Genomic DNA, 25,664 nt, shown 5'->3' with positions numbered 1-25,664 from the left:
ATGATCAGTCCCGTGTTCTCCCGTGCTCCACTAGCGTCTGAAGGGAAAGGCACGTTCACGTTTTACCAGATCCGGTACTACATATTTGGTGATGTACAGTATCGACGTTGACACAAGCAAGCAAAAGATCCGAACCTAACTCGATTGATTTATTCGACTCTGAGTCGACTATTTCTTTAAAGAATCAATAGTTTTAAACACTGTGTACTTTCAGATTTAAACTCAGCTGGATGTTTTAATTCACTTAGTATTACACACTGCATGAAAGCTCATTTTCAAAAACTCATAATAGGGGCTCTTTAAAATGTTCAAAAGAAAATGGTTTTGTTTACTTAAATGTTCTAAAACAGAACCCAACATCTTTCTCCTATGACATGACAGTGAAAATCTATAATGGAATTGTATTTTTAAGAGCGTAATTGAGTTATTTTTGTTACACACTGAATTGCTGCTTATAAAGAGCTTTCTAAATACAGTAGTGCACTTAGGACAGTGTAGAGTCAGAATGATTGCTCAGTCATTAGACAGCAAAACAGCTCACTATATTCTGGAACAGAGCCAGACACGTTTTCTAAACCAACAGACAGAGATTTGAGTCTGCAAGATTACAATGTTTCCTTGGCTCTTTGTCTATCTCCCCATCATTGCTGACAGTCAGACCTTGGTAGACGTCTGAAAGCTGATAATTAACTCAATCCGTTGACACAGGTGAGCATCCCTGTGCTTATTTAACGCCCATTACAGAACAAACAGCACACACACACAATCCTGCAATTAAACATGCCTCTTTATCACACAAACCAAATCCACACACACACATGATCACATTCACACCTCCTCACGTCCCGAAAAGCTTATAATTGGCCGATCTAAAACTCATAGTGCAAATGGTTGTTTATGTTTATTTGAAGTGTTTCACGCCAAGTCGTTTGGGAGAGTTTGTTTACTGGAGTCGTTTCTCACTGTGAATCTTATCTTAATGACTCCGTGCTTGTCTCTATATGGCCTCTTGGCGAGTCAAAGGTCATCAGCTCTCTATCTTAAGCCCCCCTCCCTACAGACAGAGAATGCTAAAGTGATGCAAGCTTAGATTCAGCACAACCCTCTTAATCTCTTTCAGTCACCCTGACATTAGATAGAATACAGCTACATCAAGGGCTGATGACCTCTGGTGCTTCACTGTTGTTTCTCTGCTTGCTGCTCTATTGTCTTTCAATTATTAACTAATTATTGCGTTGACCTTGAATAATGTGTCATTTATCCTCTGTTGTTTTATCTAAAGAGTTTAACCATGCTAATAACAACTTGTTTTAGCTTGTTTGGCTCTACATTTGTGTGTGTGTGTGTGTGTGTGTGTGTGTGTGTATATATATATATATATATATATATATATATATATATATATATATATATATATATATATATATATATATATATGTTTGTTTAGTGTTGTGGTTATTTATTTTTGAAGGGCTGTTCTGATTAATCAAATTGAATTACACATAAACAAAGGAAATTAAAATTCTGTTATCATTTAGTCACATTTAAGGTGTGGTCAGCTACAATATCATATTTTAATCTTTAGTTCTTGTGTAATATAGATGTGTAAACATGAAAAACTTCCCTGAATGTAATACGCTCAAAGTTCAATGCAAAGGAAGACATTGGCTTTCACAGAGTTAGTTTAGCAAAGCCTACAGTGAACAAAGTTTGGGGACATGCACAGGTAATGCACATTCACCCTGCGCAACGAAAGGCCGTGGCCAGAGGCGCTGTAATGTTATAGCAGAGAAAGCTAAAATGCAGTCCAAACGCTGCTCTATCAACAGAGATTATTTTGTTTTTGGGCTTCTAGAGGACACGACACAAAGAGAAAAGTGCTTACAGTTTCAGTTTAATTGTGTTCCAGAGAAAAATTTAAAAAATATATAGCAAGTATTTGACAAAGGAGAACTATTAGGACACATAAATTTTACTAAAAAGTGAAAATATATGAAAAGAATTTTGAAGCAGCCTCACGTCAATAAGATCATTGTGTAAAATCCAGCGTGGGGATTGGATATCTGTACGGGCCGGTACAAAGTGACGTCATTGAGTTTTCAGCATTAATACACAAAAAGACTTGGTTCGAACCAATCAGCGCACTCTATTGTGAATGAGATGCAAATTCATTAATATGCATGATATAGCTTCGAAGACTCTTTTAACCTGTTACAGTGTTCAGAGAGATGCCACGTTGTATTGCCAACCTTCAAACAAGTGGAAGAAGAAGAAGAATTGTTTGGAGACATGGGTCGTCAGTGTTACATTTTTTAAATGTGCTGAAACAAAATTTTTGTTTACAATGGTCTGATAACACGTAACAATATGTTTGTAAGAAACATTTTTTACCCGAGAGCTTTTTAAATGTGGAAATGGTGAAATCCGGATTTGCATTTTTAAAACAGAATTTTCTTACACATGCACCCTTAACATTGAATTATTCCGCAAAAGCAAAACCCCCTAACAACCATCTTTACTAATGTACAATCTCCAGTGTGTCATTGTGTCTGTTTGAATCAGAGACAATGTGTGTGCGCGTGTGTGTGTAGTGGCATAGGAACAAAATGAGGACATCTCTGAGTATTTGAGGTTAGTTATATCTGATTAGCTGGCTGTCTATCCAGCATGGCTTTTGAAATGAGGTCAGTTATTGTGTCTCTGCGCGTGTGTGTGTGTGTGTGTGTGTGTGTAGCATCTTGAGGAAGAAGAGGAAGGGGCAGTGACCTGGATTGAAAGAGCAAAAGGAGGGAGGCCGTATGTCAAGAAATCAGCTGTTTGTTTCTCAATGACTCTTTCACATCATCTGTTCGAGAAACTCCAAATGAACGTGTGAATGTGTACATACATGATCAGTTAGTGCACATACTTTGGAGGTTGAGAAACCAAAGAACTCTCAATGATGTCAAAGCGTCATTGACCCAGAAAGAAATGTGTTCGCATTGGGCCTAATTTACATGCAGACACTCGTGGTGAAACTGTCTGCAAAGGACAAGAGGGCTTTTGGCCTGTTTATCTCCCAGAGCTCTGTCTCGCTGTCTATTATAATGTCTTGCTCTCTTTTATCCTTCTTTCATCCCTTCTCTTTTTCCCTTGTTCCTGTCATCTACATCCAACTCCCGTCTCAGAGTGTTTTCGCAGTCGGTATGTATGCTGTGTGATGCTCATGCGTTTGACCTCAGGATAAGTGCCTACTGTGCAGCCCTACTTAACCTCGGAGTTGCAATGCAAACATAATGGCAGTTTTGTCATTTAAACGCATGGGTTTATGGCTCAATCCCTGCCCATTAAACTGTCTTTCTATTAAAGAGATTGATCTCGCCACCAACAACCATTAACATGCATTGGAAAGTCCACAAAAAGTTCTAAATAAATGGTTCATCAATCGAACTCGAACCAGCGACCTCCTTGCTGTGAGGTGATCGTGCTACCCACTGCGCCACCGTGGTGCCTTGGCATAACATATTTATGTAAATAAAAAGCAATATATTTTTTGTGCTCATACTAAGTGTTATTACTACAGTGGCCGAGAGAGTTTAACATGCTGCAGTTTAAGGAAACACAAGCAAATACAAATAACGCCAACAAATTAAGAAAAGATCTTCATCAGTTTGACAGCACACAGGCTGCAAATTTTCACAACGCAGACACATTTTTTAAAAAACGCACTGCATTTTCTCACAACTCAAACAGTTTGTGAAAATGTGCTGCATTTTCTCACAACACAAACAAAAAGACAAAAAGAAGAGAACACAATGGAAAAGTTTCAAGGTGACCCAAAGACAAAAAGACACCTGTGCCGTGACACTTTTGCTCACTGAAGTTGTAGGTGATGTTTAAAGGGTGCGTTTTTTTGTTTGTTTATTTTAAAATTCCAATTCCGGTGTCTTTAGTATTTATTAGCCTGAATAACGATAACCTAAATAGCCTGGACCATCACCTTTTAGGGTCTCCTTGAAACATTTCCGTTGTCTTGTGAGAAAGTGCGTCACGTTTCATTAATTGTTTGCTTTGTGTGAAAATGCAGCATGTTTTTTAAAAATGCGTTTGTGCTTAACGATTTGCAGCCTGTGTGCTGTCAAACTGATAAAGATATTTTCTCAATTTGCTTGCATTTTTTGTAATTGAACGTGTTTTGTTAAATTGAAGCATGTTAAGCTCTCTCGGCCACCGTATGTTACAGCAGAAATGATTTACTTTCTTGTTGGTGAAATCTAGTGATTTGAAGGATATTAGCAAAATATAAAAAGTTAAAATAATATGTGTCTAGGCTGCACTGTGAGACTCAAGACACTTAAAAATATATATAAAAATATATTAAATATATATTAAATATTAACAGTTGCTGTATATATCTATTTTCATTCATTTATTTTATTTTCAGCTTAGTCCCTTTATTAATCCGGCGTCACCACAGCGGAATGAACTGCCAACTTATCCAGCAGGTTTTACGCAGCAGATGCCCTTCTAGCTGCAATCCATCTCTGGGAAACATTCATACATTCTCATTCACACACTTTGGACAATTTAGCGTACCCATGTCTATGGACTCTGGGGAAAACCGGAGCACCTGGAGGAAACCTACGCAAACGCGGGGAGAACATGCAAACTCCACACAGAAACTCCAACTGACATAGCCGAGGCTTGAACCAGTGACCTTCTTGCTGTGAGGCGAAAGTGCTACCTACTGCGCCACCGCATCGCCTTGTACACATCTTTATACACTTAATTGCAAATAAGAACCAAACATTTTTTTATACTTTTTAAAATGTTTTTATACACACAGTACAAGAAGGAACAAACATTGACTCTTAAAGGGGTCACACACCAGACGCGCTCCTCAGGGCCGCGACATGGCGCGCACATGACAGTTTAAAGTATCACACACCACACGCGCACATTCGCATATTATTTAAAATGAAACTAATCAGATGGCACTCTGTGGCGTGGCAGAAATATGAACAGTGTCCTGAGTTGTGGCTGGGCGCCGCTGACTTGCAGCGCTGGTGTGTGTACCCTGATAGAAACCTATGTTTAGAATTCTGAAATGCATGGTGCTGCATGGCACGACTCTGTGCATCGCTTCTGGTGTGTAACACCCTTTAGTCAGAAAACATACAATCAAAATAAGAAAATGTATATAGTTTAAAGGGATCACTTATAGTGCAACAAAGTAACTTTTGTTGACATTCATAGTAGTTTGAAACAATATAGCCTATTGTACAAAACAATATACAGAGTAATCAATGTTTAAAATAACACAAAATAGTACAACCATCCCTGATTTTAGTATCAGAATATATCAGCAAAGAAAATATATTGTTTCAAGTACTTTCAATAAAAGTTACTTTGTTAATATTTCTTACATCAGAAGTGTAAATAAATGAAAAGCAGCCATAAATCAACACATTATTCATTGGCTCCATTACTTAGCCATGTTCACAAATTAATCTTGTTCAAATATGTCTGTGTGTGTTGTGTAAATCATAAAAAGTCATTATTTTTCCTCTAAAAATAAATTTCAGATGTAGCCTACAGACAGATAGATGGGTTTCGTTGTCATAGTAATGACCTCAGTAGTATTTATCTCACTCCTCCCTCAGTTTTCCCCGCACTAGATAGGCTCACTCAAAGAGGTCGCCGCTGCTTTCTAAGGCGCATTCTCGCGGTTTTCGTCTTCCCTCTGCGATTCCTTATTGCCATTGGACAAATAGAGAGGCTTTGTCGAAGAAGAGGGCAAAAGCGCCTTGAAAGATTTTCTTTGGGAGTGATGAGGGCGGGAGGGGTGCGGGGCCGCGCTAATTATGCACGGCGATTGTTGATGGCTTGATTGTGAGCGTCCAGCTGCACAGAGGCGCGGGGGCGCGCAGAGGCGGGGACGCGGCGCGGGGCAGACTCACTGACGCCAGTCGCCACATTCTCCCATGCGCTGGAAAACAGAGCCGATTGTGCCGGACCTGAGCCGCGGTCACACTTAACTAAACACAGCGAGAATGAAATACGTCCTCACGTGTCCCCCGTGTTGAATCCTTCAGTTCAAGTACTTTTCATATTGATCAAGCGGCACGTAAGGTCAGCGCACGAGGTTTGTGCTGCATCACGTGCACGGTGAATAATAACGGCACATTCATTGAAGTTTAATGTGGTTTATTGGCATGACACATAACTGCATATTTTGATTGCAAAAGAGGTGCAGCAATCAGTGAATGATAATGCAAATACAGTGAAGAAGAATCATTACCAAATAGGCCCAAGCGATAAGTGAACTCAAATGAGACATCAAGCAGCTAAAACTGTAATTTTCCAAAACTTTTAATCTTTTAAATAGCCTATACTTGAAAATTGTAATGAAAAATCTTCATCATTCATTTTGTAGAAAAAGCCAACAGAAAGACAATGCAAGTAACAACATTTTGCAGAAATAAAAATTCTAACTATATGTTAGTGAAGAAAATAAAATGGTTACTAGAATCAATTAGATCAACATTTGAAATGAATAAACATGCTGAATAACAAGCAAAGTCAGTTCACTTACTGTTCTTCATATTGTGATTAGGCAGAGACATACAGTACATATTATCACACTAGTATAACATAATAGAGACAAAACAGTGCCTTCTCTGAGCTAAACATCTAGGGAGTTGCTTGCTATCAGCAAAGATGGTGAATCATTTCCATGTTTTTTTTTTTTTTTTAAATATGTTATTTTTTCCCCTTTTCATTATTCTTGCACCTTTTGCACGTATACACCCAAATTGTTTATAGCTGTTCATTAAACTGAACTGGATACCAGAGGCCTTCCATGCTTTTAGTCAGTGCAAGAAAAGAAAGAGGTTCAATTTGTTGCAGTTGTGCAACATGACAGATATCAAATATAAGGGCAGCTTCTGTTTAGCATCTCAGCGGGGCATGCAAAGAAGTGCATTCATCCAGTTGCATGCAATAAAAGGTGTGAACAGACCAGTCACTAAAGCCTCTAATGGGTGTCATATTTATTTTCTTATAATGCTGGTGTTCTCCAGAATCTATATTGCCATCATTAACTCAGGTGTAACAAAGGCCCCCAATAAGTAAAATTGAATAAACTGACTTAATTTCTAACAAAATCTGGTCAAAATTAAGTTCAGTTGAAGTTTGTTTCAGGAGTTTAAATTTATTTTGGAAAACAAAACAAAAAATTGTTTTCAATGTAAACATTACTGAAAAGTTGGTTTTGGCTACTTTGTTCTGACATCAGACATGCATGTAAACATTTGAATTAACATATATTCACATTGCTATAGCTATTATGTATTGATTATTCTACTTAATTACAGTTTTTTCACCACTATCCTTGTAGTTTTGTTTACTTCATTTTTGAAAGGAAAAACAGTATGGCTGCTAATTTATAAATTCCTTCAATCACTAATTGGATGGGAAGAATAAACCTTGCTCTGTGTCTATCTTCATCCTGCCCTCACAACCTCGTTTTCACAAATGAAAAAAATAAATATGCCGTCTCCTTTAACTGAAGTCTACTCATATTTTAGCACCAGTTTGAACATGACAAAATATGTACCATGTTCCATTCAAGCAAACAGGAATGTGTTTTATTTAAAAAAATAGGCCTATTATACAATTTGAGTCAGAGAAAACAAAGCTGCTTTTGTATTAGTTTAACTAATCTAGCCAAACTGAAAAGCTTTACGCACGGAAAAACTCTTCACTGAATGTAAGTCCAGGTGTGCGCAAATAAATTGTGCGGGCAAGTCTGCATGTCTTGTGTGAGAGGTTGGGCGGGTTCCTACAGCTCGACTGACAGCTGTACTGACCAATAAGAGCGGGTCCGTAGCCGAGACTAGTCTTTTGCAGATGGGCGCGCGCTGGAGCGCGTGAATGGATGACGTCGGGAGCCCGGCGCCAGGCTGTCTGGGACTCGCGCGTTAGATCAACACAGCTGGAGCGGGACAGGACACACAGCTGGCCCGCCAGCGCATTCCTTTACAAAAACAGCACTGTGAGAAAAGAGGGGACACATCTTGATGTAAACTAAAAATGCGCTGGGTTAAAACTGGAAAGAGAGTCAGGCTATAGTTTGATTGTAACTTGCAAAGCTTCCTCTTCATATAAAAAAGAGTCATGGGAGACAGCTAGGCTATAGTTATGATCTATTTATAGATAACGAGTAACGCTTTTAGAATGCACAAAACCGCGCACACAGTCGTTTCTTTCTTTCAGAGGTTCATGTGTTGGTTATTAATATTTTGATCGTGAGAATACTATAGATGTTTGATTGAAAAAGATTTATATTTAACCCTCAGCTTGAGAATCTAGATTGGCATCAACTTTTCAGTCTTTACTACTTTCAACTTCTTTTTAGATTCGCTAACTTGTAAAAGTGCATTAAACTCGTCTCCGCATGTTGCGACTTGCACTTTAATTTCTCTTGTTTTACTGTGAGATAGCAATTAAGATTGAAATGTTTTTGTGTGTGGGTATTAAATTGTGTCCTGTATTGATATTTAATCTCATTGTATGTGTGTAGAAGTCTCCTAAGGGAATTAATTCCCGACGCCAGTTTGTCTGCAGGTCACGGGAGTAGCAGATTTATGGAGTTTATCCATAACGTCTGAGTTGAGACAGAATGATATTAAGCCATGATAGCTTTTGCCTCCCATTTTTCCTCAATAAATGTTAAAAGTGTCAACGTTTTTAAGTAGTCCTAGGAAATTGGCGTGATTGGCTAACAGTTTAAGTTTAATAAAATGTTATGCTTACTGCGTTTGAATATAATTCTCAAATTAATTTCAGTGTAGTCTAGTACCATGCATAGCCTATAACACAATCAGCTGATAACAAAATAAACTCAAAAATGATCCTATAAAACAACTATGTGAACTTTAACCTAAGTTTATATTTAATCTACTCCACGAGCTTGCCCAGCTCCTTTTTGGTTCACTGACCTCAAATCTTCACTCAAATCCACCAGTGAAAAAATACATATAACTCTGATATCCTGACAGCTCTTCCTCATTCCACCATTCTCTCTGACTGACAAGCCAAAGCTTCCAATGAAGACTTAACTATTTGCATAGGGCGGGGTCTGTGCACTTATTTCCATTCTACTATTGGCTGTGTGGCACATGAGGGTTTGTTTATTTCTGCAAGGGGCGGAGCTACACGGACCAGTGTTTAAAAAGGATCGCCTGCTCAGTAGAACTTCCATCGTTCAGTGAGCACGCGACGTGAAAGGAGTTCAACATTGGATATCTATAGAGCTTTACAGCTAGTTTATCCCAGTGTCCAGACGGAGGATTTTCTCAGACATCTCACCAGTTGGATTCTACTAGCAAGTCAGACGCCAGACCCAGAATGAAGGCGATCAGTCCCGTTCGCTCTGTCAGAAGCTGCTATGAAGCGGTGTGCTGTATCTCGGAGCAGAGCCTCGCGATCAGCCGCTGCAAGAGTCCTTCCGAGGAGCTGTCCGACATGAATATGAATGACTGTTACTCCAAACTCAAAGAGCTAGTGCCCAGCATCCCGCAGAACAAGTCCGTGAGCCAAGTGGAGATTCTCCAACATGTCATCGACTACATCTTCGACTTACAGATAGCGCTGGAAAACGAGGCAGACACACAAAACACGCCTGACATTTTCCTGTCAATGAAGGTGAGTGCTACATACCTGAATTATAATGCCTTCGCTATATTAACCAATTCATATTTAACTTTAATAAAATAAATCTTTGCATGTCTTTTTTTCCCGAAGAACTCAGAGATGAGCCGTAATTTCTCCAAAGAAGATGGAGCTATGTGCCATTAGGATGGATGAATGATATCAGTCAATGGTACGTTTCCTTTTCAATTCAGCTTTCGAAATTAAACCAATAATTTATAAAAATGAGTTCAGAATATATTTACTTCTTCAGAAGTTTAACCAAAAACACTCATTAAATAGAGAAGATTAAAAAAAAACAGATTATACAAGCTAGGACTTTTTAAAAGATCTTTGGAGGTCTTGGTGTTTTCCTAAGTTCTTCAGACCAACATTTCTTGAAATCAGAATTCATAAATGGCTTTCCAAACTACAAGGTTACTAAGTTCCTAAGAACTGAGACCCTGAAATGCATTAGACCGGAAAATCCAGTTTGGTTTTAAATGGAGCTGTCCTTTTAAAGAGTTGAATCTAATAAGTCTCTGGCTAAATCTCAAGTTTTTGGTAAATGTTATAAAGGATAAGATTACATATTATGTCAGAGAGTTATCTCAAAGTCTGTCCAGCGTCCTAATTTATTTTTTGGTCATCGTGCCAATCAGCAAACAAGCTTAGATTCCCCTATCAGCTCTAGCAAATGAAAGTTTTCCATTTGGCGCCAGACTGTCTGCTGTCCACACAGTGTGTGTTTGTGTGTGTGTGTGTGTGTGTGTGTGTGTGTGAGCTCTGAGTTAACTTTTCTCCCTCTCATCTATGCTGCAGGTGCGGGACAGAAACTTTTCTCCTCCACTTATGGAAGAAAAGAGAGTGAAGGGGTGAGCCGGGTGAAGGAGTGAGGCTCTATTCAGAGTGTGGGAAAGCAATCTGCGCCCCTCTCGAGCTGTCTATTCTTTGGTCACTGGACACTTGAACAAACCAAAGCCGAGGAGTTTTTAAGATCACAAAAAGAAAAGCCCTCTGATTTTTTTTTTCCTTAATCATTCCTGTTTTTGTGGCAACAATCAAGCATTGTGTATTTTGTACTGGCTACATTCCTGACTATTTGGACTAACTAATATCTCTTCACACACCCTTCCTTCCCAGCCATTCTTGGAGAGCAGCCCCCCTCCACCCCTTTTGTAATATTTTTTTTTTATTTTCTTGAAAACATTTTCACAGTCAGCATGGCTGCAGTTTGGTCTCAGCGAGCTTCTCGATCACGGGATGATGTGTGTATATATTGTGCTTGAGGGGAGTTTTTGTATTATAGGGTGGGAAAGGCAGTGGGGATAAAGACTTGGATTAGAATATGAACTCTATAATATAGAGTGGATTGTATATGTTTGTGGGGATTGTCTATTTCTACAGACTGTCAGATCAACGAGTTTCATAAACTCATTTAAGAGTTTTTTCTTTGTACTTACTCTTTTTTTCACAAGAAAATAAATCATATGAAAGTCATACATTTGTGGTTTGTTTCTTTTTCTCTTAACTTACACTTTGTTTGCTTTAAAACTTCAGATATCTGTATGCCTGATAAATGCGTATACTATGTGTGTATAGGCCTATTTAAAATTCTTTATATATATATATCATCATCATCATCATTCATCTCCCCCTGAAGATGTTTACATGGTTTATATAGTATTGATATGAATGATATGGAACATAACAGAGTCGCTTTCAAAGTATCTGAAGAAAATTCAGTTAAATTGCCTGTGAAGATGCAAAAAAAAAAAGTAAAAGTACAGTGCATCTGCCAAAAAAAAACCTTTTCAGATGGAGTCATGGTGGACTTTTTCATGTTCGCATATGATCTTTTACAAGCCTACACGACAATGTCTAAATGTGAGTCACTATGTTAAAAATAGCACAACTGTCTTTGGTCAAAAAGATCTTTGTCCTGTGAACTAGAGTGACCAGTGGTCAAACTTTGAGAAGCACTATAGTATTTATCTCATCTGGACTTGAAAAGTGGTATTAAAGGTCTTTAGGGGGCTGACCGTCAGCACACTTCAGACTTAAGATCTGGGTGTTGAGTAATGTGAAGTGTTCCGTAGGTTTCTTTTAAAAAATAAAAAGTCATGTAGCGGCACCAACTGTTCAAAGTAATAATCACAAACGCATGTCTAGTTTGGACCACTGACAATGAACTGGCGCCGTCTTGTGGCTCTCGTACGTAAATGGCACCTGGTGGATTTAGCCCGTACGTTTTTCTTGATAGACATAATAATAGTCTTTCCATTAACCTACATTTCACTCGTTACTCCACATGGAAAACGGTAGCTGAACGCCTGTTGACATTTTGTGACAACATGCCTCAATCTTTGGGAATGTGTTAGGTGTAAATTGTCAGATTACATAATTTCTTTCAGCGTTGCACTGTAAAAAATGTAATGTAAAAAAGTCGACAACAAATATTTTTTATGTTGCTTTAACTTATTTTAATAAGTTAATCAGCTTTCAATTATTTTTTTAAGTTATACAAAGTTTAACATAATAGCTTTAGTCAGTGTGAACTTCAGATGAAAAGTTTATTTGATTCAACAAAAAATTAAAGGCAGCAACATATTTTTACAGTGCAAAAAATTAAGCAGTATTATCGTGTTTAGAGTTTTTTCTGCTTGAATCAAAAACGATTCCCCTAAAAGAATCATGAATTAAGTGTTTGCATAGTCATGAATATCCTAAACATATGTGTCTATACTGTAAAAAAAAAAAAAAAAACTCCTGGTTGCCTTAAATTTTTAAGCTGAATCAAATGAACTTTATGAGTCCATTTAACTTATATTATGTTAAACTGATTGAATAACTCAGTTTAATAAGTTACAATGACCTAAAAACATATGCTGTCATGACTAATTGATCATATGATTTTTTTACAGTGCATCACTTATTTGGCATCAAAACCTAAAATTTATGTTTTAATAATACTTAATTTAATAATCAATTTATTATTTGTGTGTGTGTGTGTGTGTGTGTGTGTGTGTGTGTGTGTGTGTGAGAGAGAGAGAGAGAGAGAGAGAGTAATTAAATCTAAAACTCCAGCATTATCATATTTTGGGTACAAATGTGGATGATACAGTATGCTGCTGCAATGCAGTGAGGTCACATCAATCAATACATTTTTTGGTAACACTTTATTTTGCAACTACATGCCAATTACTTTTCATTTGATTAATATATGCTGATACTGCTCTTTCGGCAGATACTTAACTTACCTAAGGGGACCATCAAAATAAGGTGATACCAATTTATATCACCTTCAATAATGACTGTGGAATCAATCTCTGAATTACAAAGGCCAAATGTTTACAAGTAGAGTTGTGTGTTTTAAAGAATTCTTGTCTGATGCATGTATGTTTGTGTCTAGTGCTTGATATACGCTCTGTTTGAGGGTATACTTGTGTATGGATGATACTGAGGGTGTTAGGCATGAGGGGAGAGTAAGCACATTGCTTAACCTTCCCTTAGCATTTCATTGTTCCAGTAAATGTGTTTTACCGACCACACAAAGCACACAACTGCGTGAGGCCCCAGAGGCTTAGTGGGCCCCCTACTGACCACAAGCCGTTGACTGCATTTGATGATTGATTTTGACATGATTACTAACATGCGGCCCAAATGCATTGGAACAAAGAGCCATGTAGCATGTAGCAAATACTGAAGGTTTGCCAGAAAATATAAAAAAAAAAAAAAAACTAAATATCTAACTGAAACTTCTGAAGAGAAGGAAAATCCAGTCACGCTGCCCTTTGAACACGCTGAACCCACATGCCAGTGAAGATGAATGCCCTATTCCTTGGTGCCCAAAATTGGGCCATGAACGTTGGCCTGAAAAAATAACTGACCAACAAAGTGCAGTATTGTAAAAATTGGACCAAATTATGTATTAGATTCTCCCCAAAATTGTAATAAAACTTTGCGGAAAACTTATCACAGCAGACTGTTACTACATTTTTTTAATTAATAGATTTAAAGGAAAACTTTTTGTTGTGTTAATGCATGAGGGTCCTATATTTGCTTAGAGCCCTCAAAATAGTAATCAACCCCCTACATAAGTATGACCACATTGTTAAGTGATGACATTTTTTTGTAGTCCAGCCTGTCACTGTTTTATCAACTAGTTTTCCAGAGGGTTTTTTGTATGATTTCTATTTGACTGAACTAATTCTTACACGTTGTTCATCTCGTTAATTTCACAAATGAACACAACTTATTTGAACAAGCTAAACGTTAAACAAGTTAAACGTTTAACAAGCTGATAAGCGGTACTGCAAAGAAAACTACAAAACGGTCGCGTGACTTCAGCGTCAGCATCATTGAGCCAATAAGCTCCTGCGATTTTCATTTAAAAACTTACACGTTCGTAAAGAACGATTTTACACGTTATGATATAAAAAACTGACTACTAAGTAAGATGACTTTAACTGTTTACCTGTGAGTCGGTATCAAGACTTCTTACCAATTGCTTCTTCTAAAGCAATCCTAAAAGCGTTGAAAAACACGAGGATGACCTATACAAATTTACAATATACCGATATATGTTGTATAATATAACTGATACAAGATACCATGGACCTTTAAATATCAGGCGTTTAACTAAAAGCCTATTAAAAAAGGAAAGAAATCGCATGCGTGTTAATGTATCGCCAGAAGAGGGCGCGCGTAAAAGCACATGACTAACCTTCTTCCAACCTTTTTGAGTAACCTATGTTGACTTCTGAACTTTTCTGTAGGCAATATTAATACGAACACATGCATATATAAAACTCCTTTACTCAGACTGAGTAAACTTACAATATATGCATATCTTACAGTTCACTTTTCAGAGTTTTGTTAAGGCTACAATTGTCATTACTAATTAAAATGTCCTTTGGAGTCTATGTTTGACAACCCTTTCCATTTTAAAAGCTTTTTTTTTTTATCAAAGCACAGTATGTCGTCCATTTTGGCCTTATAACTATACACAAAACTAATATCACAAATAATACATTTGGAATATACATTTAAAAAAAAACTTAATAATAATAACAACTATGAAGTTATGAATAATAATAATCACTATGAAGTTAAGTATTAATAGATAAAATAGCTACAGCATTTTAAGCACTATTTATTTGTGGATTAGCTTGTCGGGTGGTTATAAACAAACTTTTTTTTATCTACCAAAGCATTTCCTAAAAATTTAGAATAAAGCAATATAATATATATATATATATATATATATATATATATATATATATATATATATATATATATATATATATATATATATACGTATTGTTTTTATCAAATACCATTAGGAAAAAGTAATATGTTAAAAATTTAAATTAAAGACTGCCTATTAAGGCAAAGTATCAAGCAAATTAAAAGCTGGCCGGCACATTCAACTTTTCTCAGTCAAAATTTGGCAACTTGAATGATAAAAAAAAATATGCATAATGGTAATAATAATAATAATGATGATAATGATTTTTCTAGCTTCTCTTGTAAAAAAGTAAGATATTTCCTGAATAACAAAAATTGCCTATTTGTCATTAAAATTAATTTTTATAGGCTTCAAAATGTACTTTTGGTGCTTCACACCTTTCATTGATGAGTTTGTCTTTCAAGAATATGGTCCAAGATTTAGAATAACAGTTACTTGTAAAATGTTTTCTCTATTTAAAACAATACAGTAGGTCAGTGGTGAAAGGTGACTTCACTTACGTAAGATTCTTATGTTATATTATTAAGACCATCTGCTTGTCAATTCTATAGACCATTTAACCATACATTTACAATATTTTGTTAATAAATCCTACCGCATGCACAGCAATAAATACTGTAGTAGCTTTTATGTTTCACTACAGTAAACTGTGGTGCATTGCAGTACAATATAGGGTATTAGTGTTAGAAAAACTACAGTATTGTTTTTGTTTATAATGTTAGTTGCTGTATTACCACAGGCACAATATAATTGCCACAACAGATTCATTGAAGTACTTTACTATAGTATGGAAACTATATTATATTGATTGCATTTATTAAAATTATAAATTACGATAGTATTTTTTTTTTCATAAGGGATATCTGATATCCAATACAACTAGACTGTAAAGGCACTAATCCCATACCTAAGCAGGCCTATATTTCATTAAATAAATCAAATCAAACATTTCTCATTAGTTAAACTATATGTTCATTTTTGCCCCAAAGTACAGCTTGAAAGAAAAGGACTGCACCTCTTCTAAACACTGTAAGTCATCATTGGGCAAATAGTTTGGTGGGAGAGACTCAACAATCATCTGAAGCATGGCAGGGGTTACTCTTTGTGTAAAATGATAAGATCCTTTCAAGTGTATAGGTTCTTTTCTGTGGAGTTGTTTACGGCCTTTAAAGCTCTTGTTTTCTCTTTAAATCTCTTTTCAAACAGACAGGCCACGCCGAAGTCAACCATTTTTCCATTTAGTTGTTTAAAAACATTGACGTTTAAGATTAATTCATGACATTGATTCATTAGAAAACACAATGGGCCTGCTATAAAGCCATCCTTCAAAATCATCATTTATTTTATCAAGCCAAATGCTTTAATATTGAGGGTTTTATGGTGATTTTTCAAAGAACAAACCTATATTTTATGCGATATGACGTCATATTTGTATAAATGTCAAACGTATATTTGTGCTAAATCTAAATATGACTACAATAGGTCTGAATAGGCCAATAGGCCGCTGTTGTTTTGTTGTAGTTTGGGGGAAAATTTCCCTGTTCACAAAAGAGACTGAAAAGGCGCTGTCTCTTTAAGAGGAAGAACGCTGGGCGCCAACTGTTACATGTAAATATATTCAGAATACGAATGAGAGCGGCGTGCCAGCAGCCAATCGCTGCGCGCCTCCAACCGCGGGAGATCCAAATTTCGCGGGACGTAATTTGGCGCTAAAATAGCACTCCTCTGTTGAGCTGATGTCAAAGCAAAGCTTTTCTGCTGGAGAAGGATTACAGACACACAGGGACGTTTCTCACGGTCGCTGGCTTTACTCGATAACTGCGAGAGGAACATTTTGAAGCTTTACTTATCATTGAAAGGTAGTTTTATCAAGCATTGTGCGTGTAGTATATGTTTAAGTTATTTTCATTATAACAAAACAGAATAGCTTCTCCTGTGCTACAACAACAAAGGACCCTGGGATACTTTGTGCAACTCGGATGATTATATTTTCTTATTTTCACACGTAATTTATCTGCAACTTAACATTATTTATTATACTAATATTGCAATATACTATTATACAACTATCGCTTGTAGCATTAGCATTGTTTTAAGATACACGTATTCATTAACGCTTGATTGGTTCTGCAGTGAACTACAAACGCAATTTGCGTAATAAAAGAGTTTCTTTTGCGTCACTTTCGCGGGTTTTGCATTCCGTGCGCAAAATGATGCGGATACCCAGAGGGATTTCTCCTGCTTCGGGAAGAGGCGCAGGATCTGGGCTCTCGTGCCCGCAGAAGAAAATGTTCACCGCGATGAGGACGGACTTTTTCACCACGGGACTGGCGAGTCCACCGATGAATTCGGTACCGGCTGGATACTTCACTCAGATCGGGAACACGACAGCTGTGGAGCAGAGACCCAACTGTTTGTATGCGACCCCCCACGGGCCCGAGCCTAAGCCGGTGCGGACTTCTTCCGGGCGGCTACCGGTATGCTTCTTTCCACCCCCATTTCTGCTCATACTACAGCGCCATATATGCGAATGTTTGCCCTCTAAATCTTTGTTTCTCGTCTTATAACATGAATGTGGTATTTACTAAAACGCAGATACAGTCACACTGTAGTTCTCTGCTTTCTACAACACTAAAGCTTCTTTTTCTGGCTTCGCGGAAGGATTTTATCTGTGCCATCATCTCTGATGTACTGAATATCTGTCAGTTCCTCATAAATGAATTAAACAGGCCAGTCATTGGAGAGGATGGCCACAAACTTACGTTTATATTTAAGTCATGACATTAGGACAGACAGGACCTTTAGCCAAGAGAGTGTGTGGCAAGCCATTTATATCTTAAACTGCTCAACTTTCTGTTGTGTTTGTCTCACATTCAAAATAGCACATAAAATAGTGTTTTGCTCAGTCACAGTATTATTTTTACGTTCTGACAGGAGCGAATACTTGTGAGGAATAATGCATAGGTTAAAAATAATAACTATATTATCCCTGGAGAAATGGATTTTATATCAATAACTAATAGAAAAAGAAACCTTTTGTAGGCTCAGAAGTTATTAATCGATTTGTATATGATTTTGTTAAAGCCTTGTTAAATAACTTATAAATATCTTGTATTATTTGTGTTATTCTAAAACAATTGTTAAATTTCAGAGTTTGTCCAGAAACACTATAATTCCCATGATGCTGTGCAGACAATTCCACCAATCAGAGAACCACAGCTAATTAAGTAAGATATTTAGCCCAATCCACACTGTGAAGAATTGGGAATGATGTAATTGAGTCAGTTTCTCTATATTTTAAAAAAAACTTACCTGTACATACGACACAAATAAAGTGAATTAGTGATTTAACTTTCCAGTTGTTCAGATGAAGAAACAGGTTTAAAAGAAAACTTTTAGCACGCAACTCCATAAAACTGATATTTAAGTTGTCTAAAACTTTGCATGCATCATAAAAGACAGACGATATCCGAAATCGCCTACCACTCAGTAGGTACTGCATTTGAATTTAAACGTACTACTCGACCGTTAGAAAAGCCCATTCTATGCAGCATGAATGTAAGCAGTATGAATTGAACTCAATTGTACTACATCCACCATTTTGTTATCATCATGTGGCCTACCCACATCAGTTGTGTCTCTTTTGTTCCATTCATGAATTCTCTCACGAAGCATAATGGGATAGTGTAGCATCATTGGATGCGCACTTCAGAATCTTTCCGGAAGTAGTAGGTCATCTGGATACTTCTCGCAAGTTTTTAGCATTCTATGAATTCAGACACACTACTCCGCTCACATACTGTTTTTAGCGTACTATATAGTGTGGAAGTGTGCAATTTTGGACACAGTCTGTAAGTACATTACTAACAACCCCATTTTATGTAATTTTAAATATGCGGTCAAGGCTTATGAAGTTGTATTGATTGTTTTTTTGTTTTAGCTAATTTATCTATGGCAGTTCTGATGTTCAAACAATACATGTCAACTGTTTGAACTGTTTGAACTAGCAAATAAAGAAGTACTGGTTACCATTAAAAAGTAGTTGACATCAGAATAAACGTAGTGAAATACTTAGTATATTACACTAGTCTTATATAGGTAAAGATTAAAATTAAAAAATTTGCAATTACTTTTTGCATCACTTACTGATAGAAAAAACATGACGTGAAAACCATAACATTAGTCGACATTTGAAGTGGATCAAAACATTTCATCAAAGTTGAACTAAAACTGTGAACAGTTTTGAAAAAAATAACTTTATTTTGATCTATTTTAAATCTGTAACTACTGTAGTAAAGGAGTAAATGCTGGTTTGGCTTGCCATATGAGGGTTATTTCAGGGGGGAGGTAGCAGAAGCTGATGGTAGGGGGAAGGGTGCTTTACAGCTTCTGAACCGGACATTATAATATATGGTTCGGGCCTAATAGTAAAATGGGGGAAGGGTATTAAAAGGTAAACTTATCCAAATACAAAACCTTTTATATTTAGCAATCGATAAAACATGCTGAATGAATGCTCCCTTAAAGTCACAGCATCAAATGAACGAGGTTCATTCCACTCATCCCAAAACTGGTTATTCCTGTAGTTGTGTGGTCCTGGATTGTACAGCTTTTTCGATTATGTATTTGCTGTTGTAATTAACACTCCTCTTTTTACATGCACCTTCGTACACCTGTCTCACCATTTGTCCTTGCATGAGCTCAACCTGTTGAAAAGGTCAAGTAGGTCAGGGTATCTGCTTCAGGAAAATGCCCATCTCAAAGCTCTCTCTGTGTCACTCGCTGCTTCCAGCTGATAAAAAAAAGAATGATCACAGACTCACACTGTAAAATATGGGGCAGAGCTGATAACAGAATGGGCGTCTGCATGAAGGATTGATGCATATGCCTCATAAACTCCTACATAGATTATGCTAAAAGCCTTGTGGTTTGGTACATCAGTTGATCAACTCAAAATGTTTCTCCATCATCATCATCTTATGTGGCCTTGCTTTTTCCTATTTACATTTTAAGAATTTCTGGAAATGACACACTCCACATGGTAGGGCTCTGTGATTAATCAAATCGCAATTTGAAATGTTTCAATTAGCTAATTGCAAGAGGCTTTGATATGAAATATATGTATTATTTAGTTTCCCCCACCCAGAGCAAATGCGTGAGTGCCGTCTGTGTGTGGTAGTCTTACTAGCCAACTGAGTGAGCACACTTTCGTTCTGCCTACTTGCACAACCGAACTATGAGGAACTCTCACAATAAAAAAACAAACCAACAGGAAAGCGCGGACAATTGGGATAATGGCGTCTGCTGCTTCAGAAGCATTGATAAACAAATATCAAAGAAAAACAGGACTTTGGTAACATGGGAATATTTTGGTTTCTAAGGCCCCGTTTACACTAGTGCGTTTTAGTTTTAAAACGCATAAGTTTTGCTACGGTTACGCCATCCATCCACACTACGCCGGAGTTCTCGAGCACCGAAAACGGAGCTTTTCGAAAACGCTGGAGAGGCCGTTTTCATTGTAAAACGCTGCTGCTCCGTCTCAGTGTGGATGGGGAAAGACGGAGACATCTGAAAACGGAGGCGGGGCTGCCGACGTTCGCCTATCTGATTGGGGCTTTTCCTCAATATTAAGTAGCCCACACACAGTTCAGTCTCGCATCCTCTTCTTGTAAGTTAAGACTTCGCAAGTTTGATCAAGGCTGCAGTCTCCCCCTTCTCAGTTTGATATGGAAAACATACCGAGGACACGGGTAAATCTTCAAAGGGAACAGTGTACTTTATAACTTCATTCACATCACCTTGGCTACGTTGTTTCTCTTTCTCAACAATAAAATGTAAACATGATTTAAGGAACTGCCTATTTTCTTTTTAATATTAGCAACTTAACAGACAGCAGAAATGTTGAGGCGTCGTGCTGCATATATGAGCGTCATCTTCACTGTGTGGATATTTATAACAAAACGGAGCCTATAACAACTGCCTCCTTTCAATTTCAGTGAAAATACGAAACGCACCCTCTCTTTTGCTGAATATCAGTTTTAATAATCGATAATTATAAAAGTATAACATACAATAAGTTTATACATTGTAGGTAATAAAGGCAAGCGATCAGTCGATGTACCTGGATTAATCATTAACTTATCTTTGCGCTTAACCAAAAACATGTTACCCGTGAACAAGTAACTTAATAGATTCCAATGACCAAAGTCAGGGAATTGGCCTATGTCGTTAGATAAAGACAACAACATGAATGAAATATCACGTTCAGCAAATATAGTGAGATTAGATCCAGCGGGAGATGCTTGATGAGCAGTCCGACAAGCAGAGCTCTCATCTGGGTAGAAAAGCTGGAGCGCTTGCCCGAGAGTGTGTGTGTGGTCACGTGATGTGCGTTTTCAGCGTTTTGGTGTGGACAGAGAGCTGTTCAGAAACGCTGGGTAAAACGCGAGTGTGGACGCGGATCGTTTTCATTCTACAACGCCGTTTTAAAACTAAAACGCACTAGTGTAAACGGGGCCTAAGTCACAGACATCAAACCAAAACAGGTCATTTATTAGAGCTGTCACAGAATTGTTGCCCCACCTTACAGATTATTGACCTGAAGCTTGACTACAAAATTAAATTGCAAATCAAATTGCAATATCTGTCATAAAAATCGCAATTAGATTTTTTACCCAAGTCGCACAGCCCTACCACATGGCATGGTGAACAACTTCCCTGGTTAATTTTTTCACACTAATGTGCTACAGTCATATCTCCTGCTGTGAGGAGTTTCACTCTTGGTCTCTGCCCTTTTTTTCAGTTTGACTTGAATGACACACCTGAAGCTCTCATTTCCATCCTCAGAACTTTGAACCTTTGCTTTAAACTACATGTGAATTGAATTAAAGAATTCTGCTGAGCTCATAGTTTCTCATAGCATAATTTCTACAAAATTCTTTCTAAAATGCACATTTCTGGTCTTGTGTTGAATGTGTTATTAATGTTAAGGCTGATTTATACTTCTGCACTGAGTGATCAACGTGACCCACGACATCTGCCTTGCGTGTAGCCATGCATTTTTACTTCTGCATGCTGTTTGTGTTGCTCTGCAATAACACTTCCAAAATGCTAGCTTTCAGTAGGCTTTTATGTTCCTTTGTGTCGAGTTTCTTCGCGGGTGTTTTGTTTTCTCTGAACTCTACCTTAATGTACAAGTAGCTCAAACTCACTCATTCAGCGGCGGGAACTTGCGGACATACAACAACTTTAATCAAAGGTGAACACAAAATACAAGTTTCCATCTGAAGCTTCTTCATGAGACTTGACACTTGTATACACTCGCTCCATCGAGGTCGCAGCTTTCAGCGCCACCCACACTCATCACAGCTACCAAGCCGACCAATCACAGAGCTTGTGCTTCACATCGATGCGATGTGTAGATAAATTTTTTTTTGAGTGGTGCGTGTCAGCGTCACCCATGGCGAGGGCTATGCAACCTCGTGAAGGCTGCACCGGTCAATACGCGTGCACCTGATGCAGAAGTACCAGCCTTAAAACCATTCATACTTCTGCGCACTGTTTCTGTTGCTTTGCATTAACACTTCCGAAACGCTAGTAGGCTGAGATGTGTTTGTGTTCCTCTGTGTCGAGTTTCTTCTCCGGTGTTGTTTTTTCTGAACGCTTCCTTAACGTACAAGTGGTTCAAACTCACTCATTTTGAGGCAGGAACCGGCAGATGTGCAACAACTTTAACCATGAGATAAACACAAAACAAAACTTTCCATTCAGAGCTCCTACACGGGACTCCGTACTTGTAAACAATCGCTTCATCGGGCTCGCGTGGCTCTTGCTCCCGCACACACACTCGTCAGCGCTACCAAGCCGACCAATCACAGGGCTTGCACTACGCATTGTTGCGATGTCTAGTTATATTTTTTAAAAGGTGTGCGTCATCGAAGGTAAGGGCTATGCGTCCACGCGTAGGCCGCGTTGTAGCATACGCGTACGCTTGGCACAGAAGTATAGATAAGCCTTAACAGGTTATTCTAAAAACCAAAATAGCTTGTATAGCTAGCAAAAGGCTTTTGTAATAGTGAAAGACGTAGATCATTTACCACTTATGGTAAATACCAGAAATATTTGTGGTTTACACCACAAACATATTTTTATGGTAATAAAATTGTAACAAATAGCAAGTAGCGCTACAATTATGTGCTGCTTAAAAACTTTAAATTGATGACATCAGATGCTTTGCACATTCAGCCGTGCACCATGTTATGTTACATAATAACATGGATACATTTTCTGGTTATTAGATCATTACAGACTTTCTGGAATATTTTATTCTTTGAGAACAACCGAATGTACATTATCCCCTACATTACCTAAATGTCTTAGCAAATGAATCTGAATCATATGCATTTAGTTGTTAATACTAGTAAAACTGGCTTGTCAAATGAGTTTAGAAAAGTTATTGATCTATTTGTTATGAATTATTGGCTGTAGGAAATTGGTCTTTTAATTTGCAGGTTACCCATTAAGTGTATTTACATGCATGTTCTAAAATTGATTACGCTTAATGTTCTTGCAAAGTTGTGTAAATGCATAAAACTATTGGTTTAAAAATAACCCAGTTAATCTGATTTGAGTTTTACTTACAGTATTACCCCAATTTTGTGTGCACATAAGTCAACATAAAAACTGGTGTACTGTCAGCTTATTGAAATGTGTAGGTGTAATGTGACCGGACAGAGTTTTTACTCTTGAGTTTTAAGTGTATGTTAGTGTACAGACGCACACAATCAGTCTTTCAAAGTAACAAATTCACACTACATTCTTGTGCTATGTCTGCACTATTTATCTCCAGAAGTTATGAGTGATAAAATCTCTAAGTTAATTCAAACTAGAGTTGTGAGTTCTAGCAGTACTACTAGTAGTGAGTACAGCTCCAGCTCTAGCGATGAAGAAATGTTTAGTGTTGTTCACAAGAGCAATAAGCAGCTCCACGTTCATATCGCTTCCAAGCATCTTCTACAATGTGCGCTCGCAGTGACAGTTTTGCGCTTAAGCGCCTACAAGTGCTGCTTACTGTAACTTCAGTAGCTCCATGCACGTGAATAAAAGTGCCGGTCTGATTGGTGGAGAAGGTTTTGACGCGGCGCGTCAAAACAAAAAAACAAGCATGAGTCGTTTTATTTAAAATGACGCTTTTGCGCCTGCTGTTTTGCGCGTTGGTGTGCAAGATCACATTGACGCCTTTTATTTAGTCACGAGGCGTTAAACATCGACGGAAAACGAGCAATAAAACGTCTCGGTATGCACAGGCCTTAAGTAAGTTGTGTTTTCTGTTGCTTTTAAATCTCTCCAGACGAATCTAATAATGCCAAATGTTTGAATTTAGAAGTAAATTCCGCCTAAATATATGTAATAATTGACAGTGCAAGCGTCCAGCATAGTTAAAATGCTGCTGCACAATCATTGATTTTTGTATTCTGGTGTCATTACAAGTTAAGATTTATTCAAGCCTGTAACACATTTAGCATTTTATAGAATTTATTTGATTTATTAATGTATAATAACATTGTCTAGTGCGTCATACCTCTAGGGTGAGCATAATATGCTGGTGAAAAAAATCTGTCATGCACACTGTTCACAGATAAGCACAAATCTTTTACACGCATAAAAAAAATCCTTGGTTTTATGTTCTTTTGTACCGGGTAACCCAGTTTAATATTATAGACTGATAACTGGTGGTTATCAGTGGATTAATGTCTATGTGAAAGTGCTCATTGTTTATCAGTAAATATCAACCGTTCAGGACATCTAATAGCTTTATAAGTTTTTCCAGATCATATTTTCTTATCAACTGTTTGGTTAAAGTGTTACCAAGTTAACCTTCATTCATCTACAGCACAAGTACAACAATAAAGCCAAAGTTTGAGGATTGAAAAGGTCATGGAGACCTCTAGTTTTCTAGCTGACTTCAGAACTCTCATGTCTTATGTTCAGATGGTCAGCCGCTGGTCTGTTATCAGCCACAATGTAGAAGACATGATTTGCCTTCGCTTCAAGAGACCCTGTTGATGTTCACCATCCCCCTCCAATCCCAGAGTCCCTCACTTCATTTCATTCTTTAAATTTACCTATATTCCCCTGCGGGGCCTTCAGTAACCAGGTGTTGCATCAACAGGGTGGGTGATGGGGCCCCAAGCTGTTTAACTCCGCATGGACCCGTCTGGCCAAGTTTAGCATTTCAAAGTCCCTTTACTTTACACCCTTTTCAACCGGACTTCCCCCTATCTCCTGTACCTGTATCTTTCTTTCGGTTTTACACTGTTGTATTGTCACCGATGGCCTTTCTCACTTTTACACACAGTGAGTGAAGTGTGTGTGTGTTGGGAGCGGCACAGTTGGCTGATCATTCTTCTCTCACGTGTCTGTAGGCGTATAGAAACCTGTTCTTTTCTGGCAGATTGTGATTGTTAAGAAAACATTTCAGATGATGTTTAGTTGTAAAGTTATACGATAACAGTTTAGGACCCTGATTCCCCACCTCCTGCCAGGAAGAAACTCGCAGCTCGTTCATTTAGTGTTGGAGAAAACGGGGGAGGTGTGACTCCATGTGCAATACTCTTGAAAGATCAAGCCTATAAATGAATAACAAAAAATTAAGTATATGTTTGAATTGGAAGGAGCTTGAATTGATGGCAGAGATCAGTAAATGATCATCACTTCGCATGTTAAATATTCAAGGCCCTGT

The 25,664-nt window shown here is 37.7% G+C and overlaps 2 protein-coding genes across 2 annotated transcripts in view; both read left to right on the top strand.

The window, feature by feature from the left end:
- Window positions 1-9,255: 9,255 nt before the first annotated feature.
- id3 (inhibitor of DNA binding 3) lies at window positions 9,256-11,172 on the top strand. The gene is given in 3 exon segments (NM_152967.1): window positions 9,256-9,687; window positions 9,787-9,865; window positions 10,495-11,172. Coding segments are annotated over 2 exon segments (351 nt in total). The 5' UTR covers window positions 9,256-9,390; the 3' UTR covers window positions 9,841-9,865; window positions 10,495-11,172.
- Window positions 11,173-16,661: 5,489 nt separating this feature from the next.
- The window catches only part of e2f2 (E2F transcription factor 2), a 30,197-nt gene continuing 21,194 nt past the window's right edge, over window positions 16,662-25,664 (top strand). The window contains exon 1 of the mRNA XM_073928602.1: window positions 16,662-17,400. Coding sequence (XP_073784703.1) covers window positions 17,134-17,400 — 267 coding nt within the window. The 5' untranslated portion in view covers window positions 16,662-17,133. The remainder of the gene's footprint in view (window positions 17,401-25,664) is intronic.

The sequence above is a fragment of the Danio rerio genome, chromosome 17 (assembly GCF_049306965.1).
Source record: "Danio rerio strain Tuebingen ecotype United States chromosome 17, GRCz12tu, whole genome shotgun sequence".
Lineage (NCBI taxonomy): Eukaryota > Metazoa > Chordata > Actinopteri > Cypriniformes > Danionidae > Danio > Danio rerio.
The sequence above is the reverse complement of the archived record's forward strand: the minus strand, read 5'-3'. Positions and strand labels throughout refer to the sequence as shown.